This window comes from Osmerus mordax, chromosome 18, assembly GCF_038355195.1.
Source record: "Osmerus mordax isolate fOsmMor3 chromosome 18, fOsmMor3.pri, whole genome shotgun sequence".
Taxonomy (NCBI): Eukaryota; Metazoa; Chordata; class Actinopteri; order Osmeriformes; family Osmeridae; genus Osmerus; species Osmerus mordax.
In genome coordinates, this window is record NC_090067.1 from 9,281,337 (window position 1) to 9,295,775 (window position 14,439).

Sequence of the window (14,439 nt, forward strand, 5' to 3'; positions counted from 1 at the left end):
ACACTTTATTCACAACTTTTTAATTATTTTTGTACACTTTTATATCATATACATACAGTATGTTATGCTCAAGACAAGAATTTTATGGCACATCCATTTTGTTGTACATTTTGTTTGCAGTCGTTGGTATTGCTGTGAGGCTACAGAAAGTTACTTAGCTGGGAGCTAGGACCCAGAAGTCCGATGGACAGGTGCTGTTCTCTGGCTGAAAGGCCTTGATGGGGAGTAAAGTAGCGACAGCAAAAACACATGCACTGTCAGGTATATATCCTACCACCATCAACACACACCAACACATGAAATAGGAGGGCTGGCTAAAGGAGGCTGGGGAACACGTGGTTTTTGCCCCCTCTGTTGCTTTTGTATTGGTACACGCTACAGTTGTGGTCAACAGCCATGGTCCTCGAGAGATACAGTGCATGTGTGTGTTACATAACCCTCTACCATTAGTACATCTCCAGGACCAGGGAAAGGCTTTAAATAGAGCTAAACATACTTTATTAAATACTTACAAGTTCTCTAAATACTACAGTTTATTTCCACATATGTACAAGTCAGTGAGTTATCAGTGACTGAGAAGTATGTGTATGATCCGTCCATGACAGTCCATAGAAGTACAAAACTAAGTGTGAGAAACTATCAGATAACACTTTGTACCCCCAATATGTAGCATTTATAATGCCTTCTTCTCTATTCAAACGTCAGTCAAATCATGGTCCCATCTCAATCCATTTCAGTCAGCATAAAAAAAGTTTGACATGATTGTCTAAAAACATGGGTTAAAAAAGAACTGGCCTTTAAAAAAAAAGCATAAAACAATATAAACAACAGGGCAAATTAAAACATATTCTGAAACATTTTAGAGAGACAAGGGAGAGAGGAGGGACATGGAAGTGATTAACAAACAAAAGATTGTCATTGTGCAACATCAAGTAACAATGCAGTAGCATCTAGAAATCTCAGAGTGCACATAACCCCACCCTGACTATTCAGCCAGCTGCTGTCTCCTCTACTTCAATTTGTGCCCACTCTGAACTTGCCAGACCAGACTCTGTGTGTGGAGAGTGACACAGCGTTTTCCCAAAGTGCTTCAAGAGGTAGAAAATAAATAAATAAACCAGTTGTCCACACACACACACACACACACACAGACAAAGTCACATGACAGTGGAGTGAAAACTTAAAGCCAAAAAATGATTTCTGGCATCACATGGGATGGTTAGAGGAGGGGAGGAGAGAAAGAGTTAGGAGGAGAGGAGTGAAAGAGAAGGGGGAGAACATAGAGGATAATGGTGATGGTGGTGGTGGTGAGGGAGGGGGGGGGGGGTTCTAGATGACCTGGCAGCAGCTGTGTGGGGTGGGGGTGCAGAGGAGACCCTCTTTGGGGCTCCTGTGGATGTTGACCGAGAGAGTTTTGTCGGTCAGAGGCATCTGCATCACGCGGTTCTTCAGATTGTGGTGGTTCTCCCTGGCCAGGTCCAGCTCTCCCAACCTCAGGGTGCCCGAACAAGGGCCCTCCAGTAGGGGGTCGGCCAGGGGGTCCAGGGGGGTTTGGTGGTGGAGGTTCCCTCTGGGCGACGGACCACCCAGTAGGGAGACCTTATCCAGGCTGCCGGTGGAGCCCCCCATGCACATCCGCCACATGGGCCGGTCCTGGGGCTCCCCTACGCCGCCGCCACCCCCTCCTCCACCCCCTCCTCCTCCACTCGTCAGGCTGTGGAACTGGGAGCTCAGACATAGGCTCATGAGCTTCAGGCTTTCCACCAATCCACTGCTGGGCTTGGCCGAGCCCATACTTTGACCTGCGCCTCCCCCTGGACTAGCACAGCTGGGGGGGCTGCCCTGTCCCGTTACCACCCTGTCTAACCCTTTGTCTCCTCCCCCGTCTCCCCCTTTCTCAAGCCCCTTCTCATCCCCGTCTCCCCCACTGGAGGGACTACCATGCCCTGCATCCCTCCTCCCTCCTGCTCCCCCTTCCCCCTCCCCCCCTTCCGAGGGACTCCTGCCACGTCTGTTGCCGTCGGCGACACGTACCATGCCCTTCTCCAGCTGTCTCTTCCAGTGGCTTTCCGAGTCGTCGCCGTCGTCGCCGCTTGTCTCCGAGCCAGGAGATGTCATGGCAACGGTGGCTGCCGGGGGCGACTCCAGCAAAGACGACATCCTGTTGTTCATGTTGGTACAGAGGAGCAGGGTGGGTTTGGTTGGGGGGGCAGGCGCCCGCTTCGAACCACACTCCTCCTTTCTCTCCTCCTCCTCCTCCCTCTCCTCTTCGTGTATCTGATTGAGGATCGGTGCACTCTTCCGGGACGCCAGGCGGTTGTTGGGAGAGGAGGATAAGGAGGGGGCTTTGCATCGAAGTACCACCTGAGCAGGGAGGGCCGAGGGGGAACAGGAGTCCTCCTCCTCATCCTCCTCCACGCTGAACAGGCTGGGGCTCCGTGGCTTGGAGGGGGCGGAGGGTGCCAAAGAGCCCAGCCGGAGGTGGTTGGTGTGGGGCTTGCCCTGGGGCCGGAGCCCCCTCCCCTGGTTCTGTATGCCAGGCTGCAGTGGCAGAGAGGGCTCTGCTGAGGGAGGTGCGTTTGAGTCGTTCTGTCGTCGCTGGTTCAGGTCCAGTAGAGCCGTTTTTGGACGAGGGCCGTTGTGGAGGCTCTCGGCACTGCGGGCAGGGGACTGGGGGCCTCCGGGGTGGGAGATGGAGGACCCTCCAAGACTGTCCCCAATGTCTTGATGCACGTCCACCCTGGTGGGCCACGACTGCCTGTAAGCGGCCACACCGGGAGGGTGAGGCGGAGAGGTTAGGAACTAAGCAGAAAAAAACATTTTCTCTGACCACTGCAATGCTGTCTTTCTCTCTCCATTCTTTATCTGTCCTCATATACTTGCTGCCACATATTCTCCCACATAGTACGTCTGTTTGTGTGTGTTTTTTGCACAGTGTGCATGTGAATATGCACGTGTGTGTGTGTGGGGAGGGGGGGGTTGTGTGTGCTTGCACATGTGTGTGTGTGTGTACCTGAACATGTGTGTGTGTGTGTACCTGAACTGGGCTTTGCTGGGGCTGGCTGAGCGTATCTGGCTGTGCTGCTCTCTCTCCTGCCTCTCCCTCAGTGTCCTCTCTGCCAGCAGGAAGTAGGTGGCTGTGATGTGGTTGTACTTGTCAGACTCCAGGGCCCTAGGGGAGAGAAAGAGAGAGAAAATAAGTGCCATAATTAAGAAAATGCTGGTACATGGTGTCCTGTTATTATCGGCGCGTTTCTATACTACACTGTGAGAATAATACTTAACATTCAAATGATGAATGTCTACCCTACAAAACACAAGCTCATGAACATGTAAATACATGAACAAGCTGATCAAAGCCCTGACGGCAAAGTCCAACTGCGGCTCAAGATTAGGAGAGAAGGGTTGGGAATCCATTTAGCGTGACACCAGCTGAGGACCAGGCCCTTGTGGCCAGGGTGCTAATGACAAATAAATGGATGATGGGGGGAAGGGGGGGGCAATTAAGTGTGGCACCAGCTGTCCTGATGCATAGTGACAGATATCCAAAGATGTGGCAAAAAGACAGTTATTAAGACTGATGAAGCGGATTCATTACATACTAATGACAGGTTCTTATTGGTGTGTGAGTGTGTGTGTGTGTTCACATGTCTCACTCTGTGACGGTGTCGCGGTCCGCAATGCCGCCCAGAACCATGCGTTGGATGATGCTACCGTGCTCCTCCTCTGATAGGCTGCGGTAGGACACGAGGGGCGTGGTCAGCTTGGTGGCAGGGGAGGGGTCAATGCCTTGAAGCCAATCGTGCGCCTCAATCAGCCCCAGAGAGGCGCGCTTCTTGGGGTCCCTCTGGAGCATATGACCTATCAAGCTGGTGAGAAAGAGAGAGACCACATGACGACAAGGTGCAACATGAAATCCAACCATGGACACAAACATGCCTTGGGCATTCAGCAGATACAAGATACAGACACATACACACTCTGTAGCATACTGTATGTTCTCTATACAAGAGCATTTGGTTTGACAGGAGCCTGGTTAAGTGGTTTATCCTACAGAGAGTTATGCTCCAGTGTAAGCTCACAACAGCACCTAGTTATAAATAGAGGCTAGAGTTTAATGGATGCATTAGATCCACTCAACACGGTGCCACAGCGCTGGTAGTACAGGGGGCTGCAGCAGAGTGGGAAGCTGGACAGAGCGAGAGAGAGAGAGGGGGGGGGGGAGAGATAGAGAGATAGAGACTGAGAGCACAAGTTAAAGAGATGCTGTATGAGGCCTCTCTCTCTCTCTCTCTCTCCATCCCTCCTTCGCTGTCCCTACCACTCTCCCTCTTCACACGTCTACAACCATGAAATATGCAGCACCTGCAGAGTACCTTCCAACTGTGTGTGTGTGTGTGTGTCTGTCTGTATTACTCACTCTCTGCAAGCGTGGGAGATGTGTTGCGGCACTGTGTATTTGCAGTCCATGATCATAGTGAGGGTCTCGCTGTCGTTGGTCTCCTGGAAGGGGGGCTGGCCGCACACCAGCATGAAGAGAATCACACCCAGACTCCAGATATCTACACACACAGAGAGAGAGAGAGAGAGAGAAATTGGCTTACATGTACTGTGTATACAGTGTTCATCACAGCACAAAATGTCATCTCAAACAACACCTCAAAGTCATTTTGACTAAACAGATTGTGTAAAACCCTCGTTAGGAAAGGATGGCAGCAGGCAGACAGATGGGAGAAAGACAAGGAGAGAAAAGGTTGAGGGTTTTTTTACACATCATGAGCATCCTCAGTGACCTACATAACGTATGCGTGTTCCCATTCAAATGAAGCATGAATCAGATTTGACCAGGACATCTGCATAAATACGCGAGCGTGGCCGGGACTGCTCCTGGGTGTTTGCACTCACAAATACCCAAACACACTCACTGTCACACGCCTGTGAAGAGGCACATGCTCGCAGGGACGAGCGTTCACATACGCATGCACACGCATCAGCACGCAAAATTTTACATGTACTGATCAGGGTCAGGGAGTCAGGTGGCTGAGCGGTGAGGGAATCGGGCTAGTAATCCGAAGGTTGCCAGTTCGATTCCCGGTCATGCCAACTGACGTTGTGTCCTTGGGCAAGGCACTTCACCCTGCTTGCCTCGGGGGAATGTCCCTGTATTCACTGTAAGTCGCTCTGGATAAGAGCGTCTGCTAAATGGCTAAATGTAAATGATCACACACGACCATGGGTGATTGCAAATGTGCTCACAGGAAATTGGGTCAGTGTGTTCACCCATCCTTCACAGCCCCTCACATGTTTGAAGAAATGGGAAGAACAGTCTGTCTAAGTAGGAGTTCAGCTGAGCATCCATGCCCTCCTCCCACCCATGCCTCCCCTGGTCCAATGACACACATTCTGCAGAGGCAAAAAAAATACAGCTACTGTAAAACACTTCAACAAACCCCGGTCTCGGTTTTCACTGTCCTCTGCTTTTGGTCAAGACCATGAAACTTAAATGTGAGTTAATCTATCTTGTCTCGATGCCACTGGTATGAAACACTAGGTGAACGGATGGCATTAGTATTGGATGTTTTAGATTTCACGTCAAGTTTGTCATAGTACTGTCAAACTTGCTGTCAGTGGTATGGTTTATGGATATATATGGCTGAATTCAAATCACACTTTTAATCCTGAAGGATAGTCAAGGCCATTTTCTACGGAGACCATACTGGTGGATAAAACTAGCCTTGTTATCGGCACGCTTTGGGGTCCTACGTATCCTAGCAACAGTGACCCCAGGTCTGTCATTACCCTGCCGGAGGTCCACCAACTTCCTGGATAACTTTATTTATAAACCAGCAGGCTGACAGCTCACTGGATAACTTTATTTATAAACCAGCAGGCTGACAGCTCACTGGATCACTTTATTTATAAACTATCAGATGGAAAGCTTTCTAGAGAACTTCTTTGAAGTACAGAACATGTCACAGTAACTCGGTCATTAACGTACACAGCATGGTTATTAGCAGTGACAGCTAGTTATGTGTTTAAACACCCCCCGAACCTCTCTTTCAACAACCCGGTGCTAAGATACAATCTTCTCTCTATAACAGCCAGCACCCCTTCATTTCCTATTTCCTTATCCCTGGGCCAATCTTGGCTTCATTCAATATCCCATTGCCAGTCAACATTATGCAATATTCTAGACAATGGTACATTCAACACAACTAAAATAGTTACGCAAGACATCAGAATTGCATTGGTACTATTACTGTAGAAAGCCAATGCTAATCTTGTCAAATAGACTGTTCCAATTCATGACATTTTCTTGACTCAGTTCCAAGTGAACACATTCGAGAAAAACCTGATAAGCATCCTTATCATCCAATCAGAGCTCAGATCTCTGCTTATCAGCTCTCAGAGGCCGCTGTGAAGACAATCCCTTTGAATCTTCAGCAAACCGGCACGTGAGCTCAGAACCAACTGCCACATGCCCGCCAGGCTCCCTCACACCTGACCGGCAGATGTCACCTTGGTAACGGCTACCGTTTGCCCTTTTCGCTCCAGGTCTCAACATGCTGTGTCCACGTGTCAAACTTTTTACACCAAAACATACATGTTACATTACCAACTGAGATACTACGACACGTTATACGACTAAATCAACAGTTTACAAACAAGCACACACTCACACACACCAGGGCCAAAGGTTTGTTTTCAAATGTGGGTGCAACAGAATTGCAATTAAACCTAAGCCCATGACACACACTGTAAAAACACTTGCATGCTGATCCACGCACACACCACATCTGAAATCTGGGTCAAACACTCAGACAAGATGTTAAGGGACAAATGACCGATACAGAGCCAACCAATGACTGCAGGCCTTAGCAGCCTACCACTAGTTTAAATCTAGTGACACACACAGTACACACACAGTACACACACAGTACACACACCCATGCAAGTGTGAGCATGTGCAAACAGCCACATGCCGTTTCTTAGACTTGAGTGTTTGTGTCAGTATGGGCACTCGGATCATCTGCTCAGCACAAAAGAGGAGGACCACAAAAGAGAGAGAAAGAGAAAGAGAGAGAGAGAGAGAGAGAGAGAGAGAGAGAGAGAGAGAGAGAGAGAGAGAGAGAGAGAGAGAGAGAGAGAGAGGAGAAAAATAGGAGAAGATTGCCGCTGTTTCTCCACTCAGTCAGAAAAATGGAAACAATTTTTTGTTGCCCTCTATCTTTTGGTCGGACACACAGGCCTCTGGGTGGAGGGGGTGAATACTGATGCCTGTTCTCTTTCTCTCATACTTTCTCTTTCTTTTTCATTTCATTTCATTTCAATTACTTTTTCATTTACTCCTTTTGATACCGGGCTCCGGGATGATCAGAAGCTTTGACGGGGGGATTGGGAGATGGGTGCACAAGAACAACTGAAAAATGAATTAAGGTGCGGAGAGACCAATTTCAATCTGAATTGATATTCAATTTCTTATTAGGCTGAGATGGTTTATGTTTCACTGATGCCAGGGGTGTGAAAGTAACCTGACAATCCTCTAAATTGGCCAGGAGAGAGAGAAGCACTGAAGCTTTAAAAGTGTGCACACACTTAGTCAGGTGATGGGGCGAGCAAAAACGTTGTTTCTATAAATGTACTGACCCATGGTCGGTCAGTGGGTTATCAACGTGATTATCTATACAGGTAACATTATAATATAATCCTATGTGAGTTGTTAGAAAGGTGCAGAACAACAATAAACGCCATAACTATTGTAAGGGTAAAGGTGTCAGGATATTTGGCAGTTAGCATTCTAGACCAAACTTGGCCTGAACTTAACCACCTCTACCATTGCTAGTGGCTAGCAAAACAAGGTGCCATGGTGCTGCTGGACCTGTAGGTCATTAGCATAGGCAGCCTTAAGACATATCAGATATAGGACATGAGATAAAAGGACGTAATGTTCCAGAAAAAGAACTACACACACTGTGGACTATGGCCTCTGTTAGAATAAACCCAGCACACAATGCAAATCCACACAGACACATTAAAAACACTTTGTATACTCACAGCAAAGGCATCGTGTCACAATCTATTTGCGCTAAAGATAGAATGAGTATGTGCCATATCTCAAGAAAAAATACACACACACACACACACACACACACCTACCCACCTACAGCGGGAGCATCGTATTCGTCGCCTAGCAGTATCTCAGGAGCAGAATATGCCAGGGAGCCACAGGAGGTGTTGAGGGTCTTCCCGGGCTGGAACTTGTTACTGAAGCCAAAGTCAGTGAGTTTGACCAGGCCCTGCTTTTCAAAGAACACCACATTCTCCGGCTTCAGGTCCCGGTGCACCACATGCAGTCGATGGCAATAGGAGATGGCGTGAACGATCTGGGCAAAGTAACACTTGGCCACCTTCCAGAGGGGAAAATTAGGTATCATTGATCACATACAATTAGGTATTGATTCAATACAATTTGTTAGTTTTTCTTCCAGCAGGAAAAAGACACACAAGCGAGCACACACACACACCTCTTCACTCAGGCCTCCCTCGTGCTTCATGATGCAGTCGTACATGTCTCCGCCATCACCGAGCTCCAGGATGAGGTAGAGTTTGGTTGCTGTGTCGATGACCTCGTACAGGCGCACCACGTTGGGGTGCTGCACCAGCTTCATACAGCGCACTTCCTGGAATAGGTGTCCCCTGGCAACGGGATCCAGCTTGGTCTTATCGATCACCTTCACAGCCACCTGTGACGGACACACATGACACAGCACCAATCAAGAAATGTTGACGATGACATTATTATTGTTGTCGTCTTCATCGACATAGTGGAGAAATGATTAACAGCACCTTCTCCCCCGTGAAGACATGGCGTGCCAGCTTGACCACGGCAAAGTGGCCACGCCCCAGCGTCTTGTCCAGGTCATACAGGCCGGCAATCTTGCCATCGTGACCTCGTTTGAACCCCGCCATGGTCCCTGGGAAGTAAGAGGACAGTGCTGCTGTGCCCTGATCTGAGGTCAGCCGTCCATCATCCTGGTCACTGGTCCAGGACGGGAACAGAGGCGAAATTCAGTTTGTTCTAGATCACTTCCTGTGGACACCTTCTAACCAGGGGCAGGTTGGTGGACAAGATGTTAAGACCCCTGGAGGTTGGGAGGGTAAATGCACTCAGATATACTTCTCAGATCCTGTAGGAGAAGATGGAGAGAAAGACAGACAGAGATAATAGTATTTGATCAGATATCAAGCATTATTCTCGTATAGGCGTGCAGCAGAGAAGGTTATTTATTCACGTGTCCACACACCTTACACACACCTCATTGTGAATTGCCAACTATGCATGACATTCCAGTACCACTGAGCCAAGCACGCACAGTCTGTGTTTAGGAACATTCCTGACAGGTGATTCTCACAAAGGTGTGTCATTTTCTCTAGGATACAGGTCATCATAGTTACGCTGATTGTATCTAACATGACTTATACGAAACAATAATACAACATTACTATGAACAAGACATCCTGTTTCTAGGACAAACATCAACAAATGCGCTTCTCTCAGTCTCTGGTTTCTTTCTTTTCTCTTTCTCTTTCAGTAGATGTGGACAATCCCATTTTGGTTTAATTAATTCTCTCTTGTAAACAAACTTTTTACCTTCTTGACAACAGCCGCCGTGGGCGCATTAGACCAACCACAGCACTTACCCCCCTCCACCTTCCCACCCAACAACACAGAGCAGAAGGATCAAAACAAGCCACACTGAGCTGTCCTAGTCCAACCAGGCCACATCAGAACCCAGACCAGGCTAATAGGATTATGTTATTCAGGGTGGAGGGTTGAGTGATCTGATAAGCCTCGTACTGACAATCACCTTCAGAAATCCCACCAGCTGGCAACAACTGTAGGTGTGTGTACGTGAGTGTATGTGTGTGTGCCTGTGTGATTGTGAGCTCTAAGCTCTGCAGATAAATGAGATGGAGAGAGTCAGCCACAGACTGCATGCTGGGCCACAAACCAGACAGAAAATGTACCCGGAGTGGACACCGATAAAATGGGTGCAAATTCAAATCAGACGTATAAAGACATGTTGTGTAACTGTACCATTTGCAAGTACTCTATTGATTTTCTTGTTAATGGACACTGTACATGGTTCACTGTAAAGGCTGGGTCAAGGTCTAATAACCGTAGACATTTCATTCAGCAATCTTCACAACAGGAATTTGACAGCATGACAGCACTGAGGAGGCCCAAAGCTGTCAATCAAAATGACTGTCACATGAATCCCAGAAATGCAAACTCCTTTTAGAAATGAATACATATAATTATTTACTATTATTATTATTGGTGTTGCTATTATTATTATTATTTGTATTATTGTTATTATTAGTAGTAGTATCTCTACTTTTCAATATATTTGTATTATTATATAAACGTTTGGGCCTAGTGCCTGAAAATGAACAACAACGATATCAAAATGATGACTGAAAAAGCTGCATCAAAAAAACATAGCCTACCTACTCCTGCTCTTTGGAGACCTTTCTGTGTTGTCCGTGTCAATATACCCAGGACTGCATCCAAGTTCTCACTGATTCAAAATATGACGGGATACATGCTGACGAAGCCAATAAGAAACGCTCTATTATTGCATTAAGCAAAGCAGCGACCACAATGGAAACAGCTCAAATTCAACCTGCATGCGCATATATAATCAAACATGCATGGCTCAATATTTGGCTTACACCTCGAGGCATACAGTGAAAAAAGACATGGCACAAACTGGACAAAGCTCGAAGAAACCGTGTACATGTGCTGTGAAGCGCTGCACATTACCTGCCTGGTCAATAGTCGCTCAGGTGAAAGCTCCTATTCTAGAGCGTCTAATGTTGGCTATACGTCCTTTCGGTTATTTACGGTTGTTATATCACCATTTGCAGATTACAATCATAAATATCAGGCTGACAAGATTAGTCGGTTATGGAACTTACCACTGCAGCAAATAACAGCACCTCACGATAAAAAACGTCCAACATCAGTGAATCTGCCAACTCTATCAAGCGCTCGAAGCCACACTGCGCATACTTGCTCGGTCCCATTCATCTCTGACGTCAGATGTACGCACACCACAAAGCATGTTTATTTCTGTATCAAAAAAAAATGTTTATTCATATCTTACTGCTACATGAGTCAACTGCCAGCTTTTTTTATAATCTCAATAAACAAGAATACATTTAAAAATATATTATCTTACATGTACCTCATCATGGTCTTGGCCAACCCTACAACAATGTGATTGTGTAATTTAACTGTTTGCATTGCAGTGTGGGGGAGAGGTGTCATGTCAGCTGGAGATCTATGAGAAAGACAGCGACATGCCATCCTCAACCATGATTCCACTTGAGATCCTCATTATCCATGATAATAGAATACATTTCTACAGAACACGCATGGATGGATCTTTCATCTTTGTTCCCCATTCTCACGTTGACACAACCAATCTGTGTGTAGGCTAGATGTTCTCATCTAACTAATAAAGTAGTTTGTATCTGACATCCACATAAGTTGATAGCGATTACAACTCAGTGGTTACCCATTATCTGTTCTCATCACTGAACCAAGGCAAGGGCAATGTTCAGTTCAGTAATATAAGCACTTCATAGTGTGGAACCTGTTTGTCAAGGGAGGCCCATCGAGACCCATACAATGAAGTCCTACCCAGTTAAGGTGAACCTAAACCAAAGACGTGCTTTACAGAAGTAGTTTTCAGTGCAACTTCTCCAGTATTCAATGTCAAACATATATACAACTTAAGCCTTTGTGCTTTAATAAAAAGATAATCACGTACTGTCATGAATACCCATGACATTGTGATTGCAGTTGTAAAATCACATACTTTCTGGTAGTCTTTAATTCTGTCATTTCCAATCTGTACAACAATTGACATCAAAGCTGTCATAGCACGAATATTAACCTTTTGCTGCCTTCTAGTGTTTTTGGGGGAGACTGACAGGTACTACCAATCCTAATCCGTCTGGCTAATGCTTGCCATTTGATATTCCAATTAATTTTCCATAAAACATCAGGTTGTAACATCCTGCGTACAGATTTGAATTGGCATGATGAATGTAGTGTAGGGGTATAACCCTGGGAATATATCGTTTTGCGACAGATGTCCACAGATCCCATATCTTTATAGTTTTTCCAATAATGAGCCAATAAAGAACAAAGTGTCTATTTAACACATTTTTACCTTTTTTTCCACACTGGTACTTGTTCACATGAGCCATCCACCATTGCATGAGCGGTGTACCATAAGCATACAAGTTTTCTAAAACAAGACTGGAGATGTAAACAGACTTGGAGATACACAGGAGAACAATTGAACAAGATGGTTTATTTGGGGACAGATTATGCCTTCTTTGTGGTCTCCTTCTGCAGCTTCTTCACCTCGTGCTTGATGATCTTGTTCCTCTGAGGACAGAAGGCAAGGGTAAAGGTCAGGCAAACAGCAGAAACACATGCTTCCAGAAAAAAGGTTTTAAAGGTACAGAAGACCAACACATTAGTTAATTGTCTTGTATAGGTCCTTTGATCTGGACCTGCTTAAGTACACAAATCACATTATTTTTTTTACTCACCATCTTCTTGGCCTTCATCACCTTGTAACGGTCAAAGTCAGTCATTTGGGACCTCTGCAAAGAGAAAGAACACAGAACTAAATGAGTGACCACACCAACTGGATTCTAATAAAAAAAATTCTCAATGTAAAACAAATCAAACCAATGAAAATATCAAGAATGACATTTTATAATGTCATCACAGAACTGTGTGTGGAGCTCCAATTCCATACTTTAAATTTGGTTTTACCCTCATGTTCAAACAAAATCTAGGTCACAATAACATTTACAGACAATAATACTGAAGTACATCAGGTTCTTGGCATTGTTGCCATTAGCAACAGCTGCATCTTCACACCTTTTGTCTGGCCTCGATCTTCTTGGCCCAGCTGCTTTCTGCCCACTTCTTGTTTACCTCGGCCTTTTCCCAGGCGCGCTTCACAAACTTCATGCGGGCGCTTGGAATAAAAAAACACCTCAGGGATTAAACACTGGAGTGAGCATGACAATGTCTGAGTTCAACTGTGCCAACTGTCAAATGGAAAGAGTCAAGGGAGTTGAGGCACAGGGCTTAGTTAGGGAAGGGGGCAAAATTTACCTGTGTGGTACTTTGATCACGTAGTCAGTAAGCTGCATGCACTTGAAGGGCATAGACTGCCTCTTCACCCCTGTGCAAGGTCCATCCACCAAGGCCTGAGAAAACCAAAATCAGTCAGCCAGAGTATTCAGCACATTGGAGGTATTGCCTTTTGGTTTTACCATCAGACATCAGGTGCATTTGGAGCTCTGGATGAAAACGATAGGGTACTCACCCTGTTTTGGTCAATGACATCTACAATGGCCACCAGCTTGCCCTCGTGGGGTCCGAAGGACACAAAGGCGACTCTGCCAATCTCAACGTAGCGCTTGAAGACCTGAGGGGAAGACATGAGTTATACATGTACTGGGGGTGATACTATTAACATTGTCAGATCCCTACAGACATTGGAATTTGACAAGCATTGGATCCAGTTAGCAGTCTACAATAACTATCCAAATTACCTACGCCCCAACCCCCCCCCCCAAAAGTAACCTTTCACAAGTTGATAACCAATAGTCAGCTAACATCACTACCTGTGTTTGAGTCAACTTTATTTGGCTTGGCTCTCTGTGGCTAACGTAAGCTGCTTGCCGTTGTCTACCTACGTACATTTGAGTAGCCGAGATGTGTATTATGCGTGCATACAACATAATTGATCAAGGGGCACACTGACTTTTTTAAAGCAACTAAAAACTGGCGCTTATATGGCAGTAGCATGTGTGACAGAACCATGAAGCTAGCTAGTTAGCTTCAAATGGATTAGCTTCAACACCGCTTCTATCTGAACAGCAGCAGTACCACACTACAATTGAGTCAGCAAACTAAAAACCAACGCTTCCGAAGCAGACAATAATGTATCCAAACAGGTTTGCTCGTTCTGCTCTTCATTTTGCACATGCCTGTTAGACCTTGTTACAGAGCTACCGCTCGGTTAGGCGGCCCGTGAAGGACCACGTTGTAGTTTTACAGGCAGTGGGCACGACATTTCGAAAATATATAAACATAGGATACTGTTGTAATCAACTTACAAAACGTAACGAAAACTAACGTATCGATATATAATGTATGAAAATACATCATTAGTCGATCATTTTGAATAAAAGTAACCTATGTATTCATATTTCTAAATTCCAGAAGCTTCATGGCGAACTCACCATGATGGCAGTCAGCGATCAGAAAGGCCGTAACATTTCCGTTCGTGGCACATACTCTTTCCGCTCTGTATGTGCACATGCGCGTGTGATGTT

General features: G+C 46.0%; 2 protein-coding genes across 4 annotated transcripts; both read right to left on the reverse strand.

Annotated features, from left to right (window-relative positions):
• LOC136962666 (SNF-related serine/threonine-protein kinase-like) lies at window positions 1–11,090 on the reverse strand. Of its 3 annotated transcripts, none has more exons than XM_067256524.1 (9): window positions 10,984–11,087; window positions 10,517–10,610; window positions 8,848–9,188; window positions 8,526–8,744; window positions 8,162–8,408; window positions 4,421–4,562; window positions 3,657–3,869; window positions 3,038–3,172; window positions 1–2,758 (listed from the first exon to the last, which is right to left on the reverse strand). In XM_067256524.1, the coding sequence occupies exons 3-9, from the start codon at window positions 8,968–8,970 to the stop codon at window positions 1,330–1,332; spliced, it is 2,508 nt and encodes an 835-aa protein (XP_067112625.1). In that variant the 5' UTR covers window positions 8,971–9,188; window positions 10,517–10,610; window positions 10,984–11,087; the 3' UTR covers window positions 1–1,329. The 3 variants fall into 3 exon arrangements, with proteins under 3 accessions (XP_067112625.1, XP_067112624.1, XP_067112626.1); XM_067256523.1 differs by having other exon boundaries at window positions 10,513–10,610; XM_067256525.1 differs by lacking the exon at window positions 10,517–10,610 and having other exon boundaries at window positions 10,984–11,090.
• A 1,279-nt stretch (window positions 11,091–12,369) lies between these two features.
• Window positions 12,370–14,380, reverse strand: rpl14 (ribosomal protein L14). The gene is made up of 6 exons (XM_067256526.1): window positions 14,347–14,380; window positions 13,425–13,526; window positions 13,211–13,305; window positions 12,971–13,070; window positions 12,634–12,687; window positions 12,370–12,466 (listed from the first exon to the last, which is right to left on the reverse strand). The coding sequence occupies exons 1-6, from the start codon at window positions 14,347–14,349 to the stop codon at window positions 12,404–12,406; spliced, it is 417 nt and encodes a 138-aa protein (XP_067112627.1). The 5' UTR covers window positions 14,350–14,380; the 3' UTR covers window positions 12,370–12,403.
• Window positions 14,381–14,439: the final 59 nt, after the last annotated feature.

Coding starts and splice junctions, on each gene's coding strand:
- LOC136962666 (XM_067256525.1), bottom strand. CDS start 8,970: ATGGCGGGGTTCAAACGAGGTCACGATGGCAAGATTGCCGGCCTGTAT. Junction 8,745..8,847: donor ATGTCTTCACGGGGGAGAAG/GTGCTGTTAATC, acceptor TGTCCGTCACAG/GTGGCTGTGAAGGTGATCGA. Junction 4,563..8,161: donor ATACGATGCTCCCGCTGTAG/GTGGGTAGGTGT, acceptor CTGTGTGTGTAG/ATATCTGGAGTCTGGGTGTG.
- rpl14 (XM_067256526.1), bottom strand. Junction 13,071..13,210: donor GTGATCAAAGTACCACACAG/GTAAATTTTGCC, acceptor TTTTATTCCAAG/CGCCCGCATGAAGTTTGTGA. Junction 12,467..12,633: donor TGATGAAGGCCAAGAAGATG/GTGAGTAAAAAA, acceptor TTCTGTCCTCAG/AGGAACAAGATCATCAAGCA.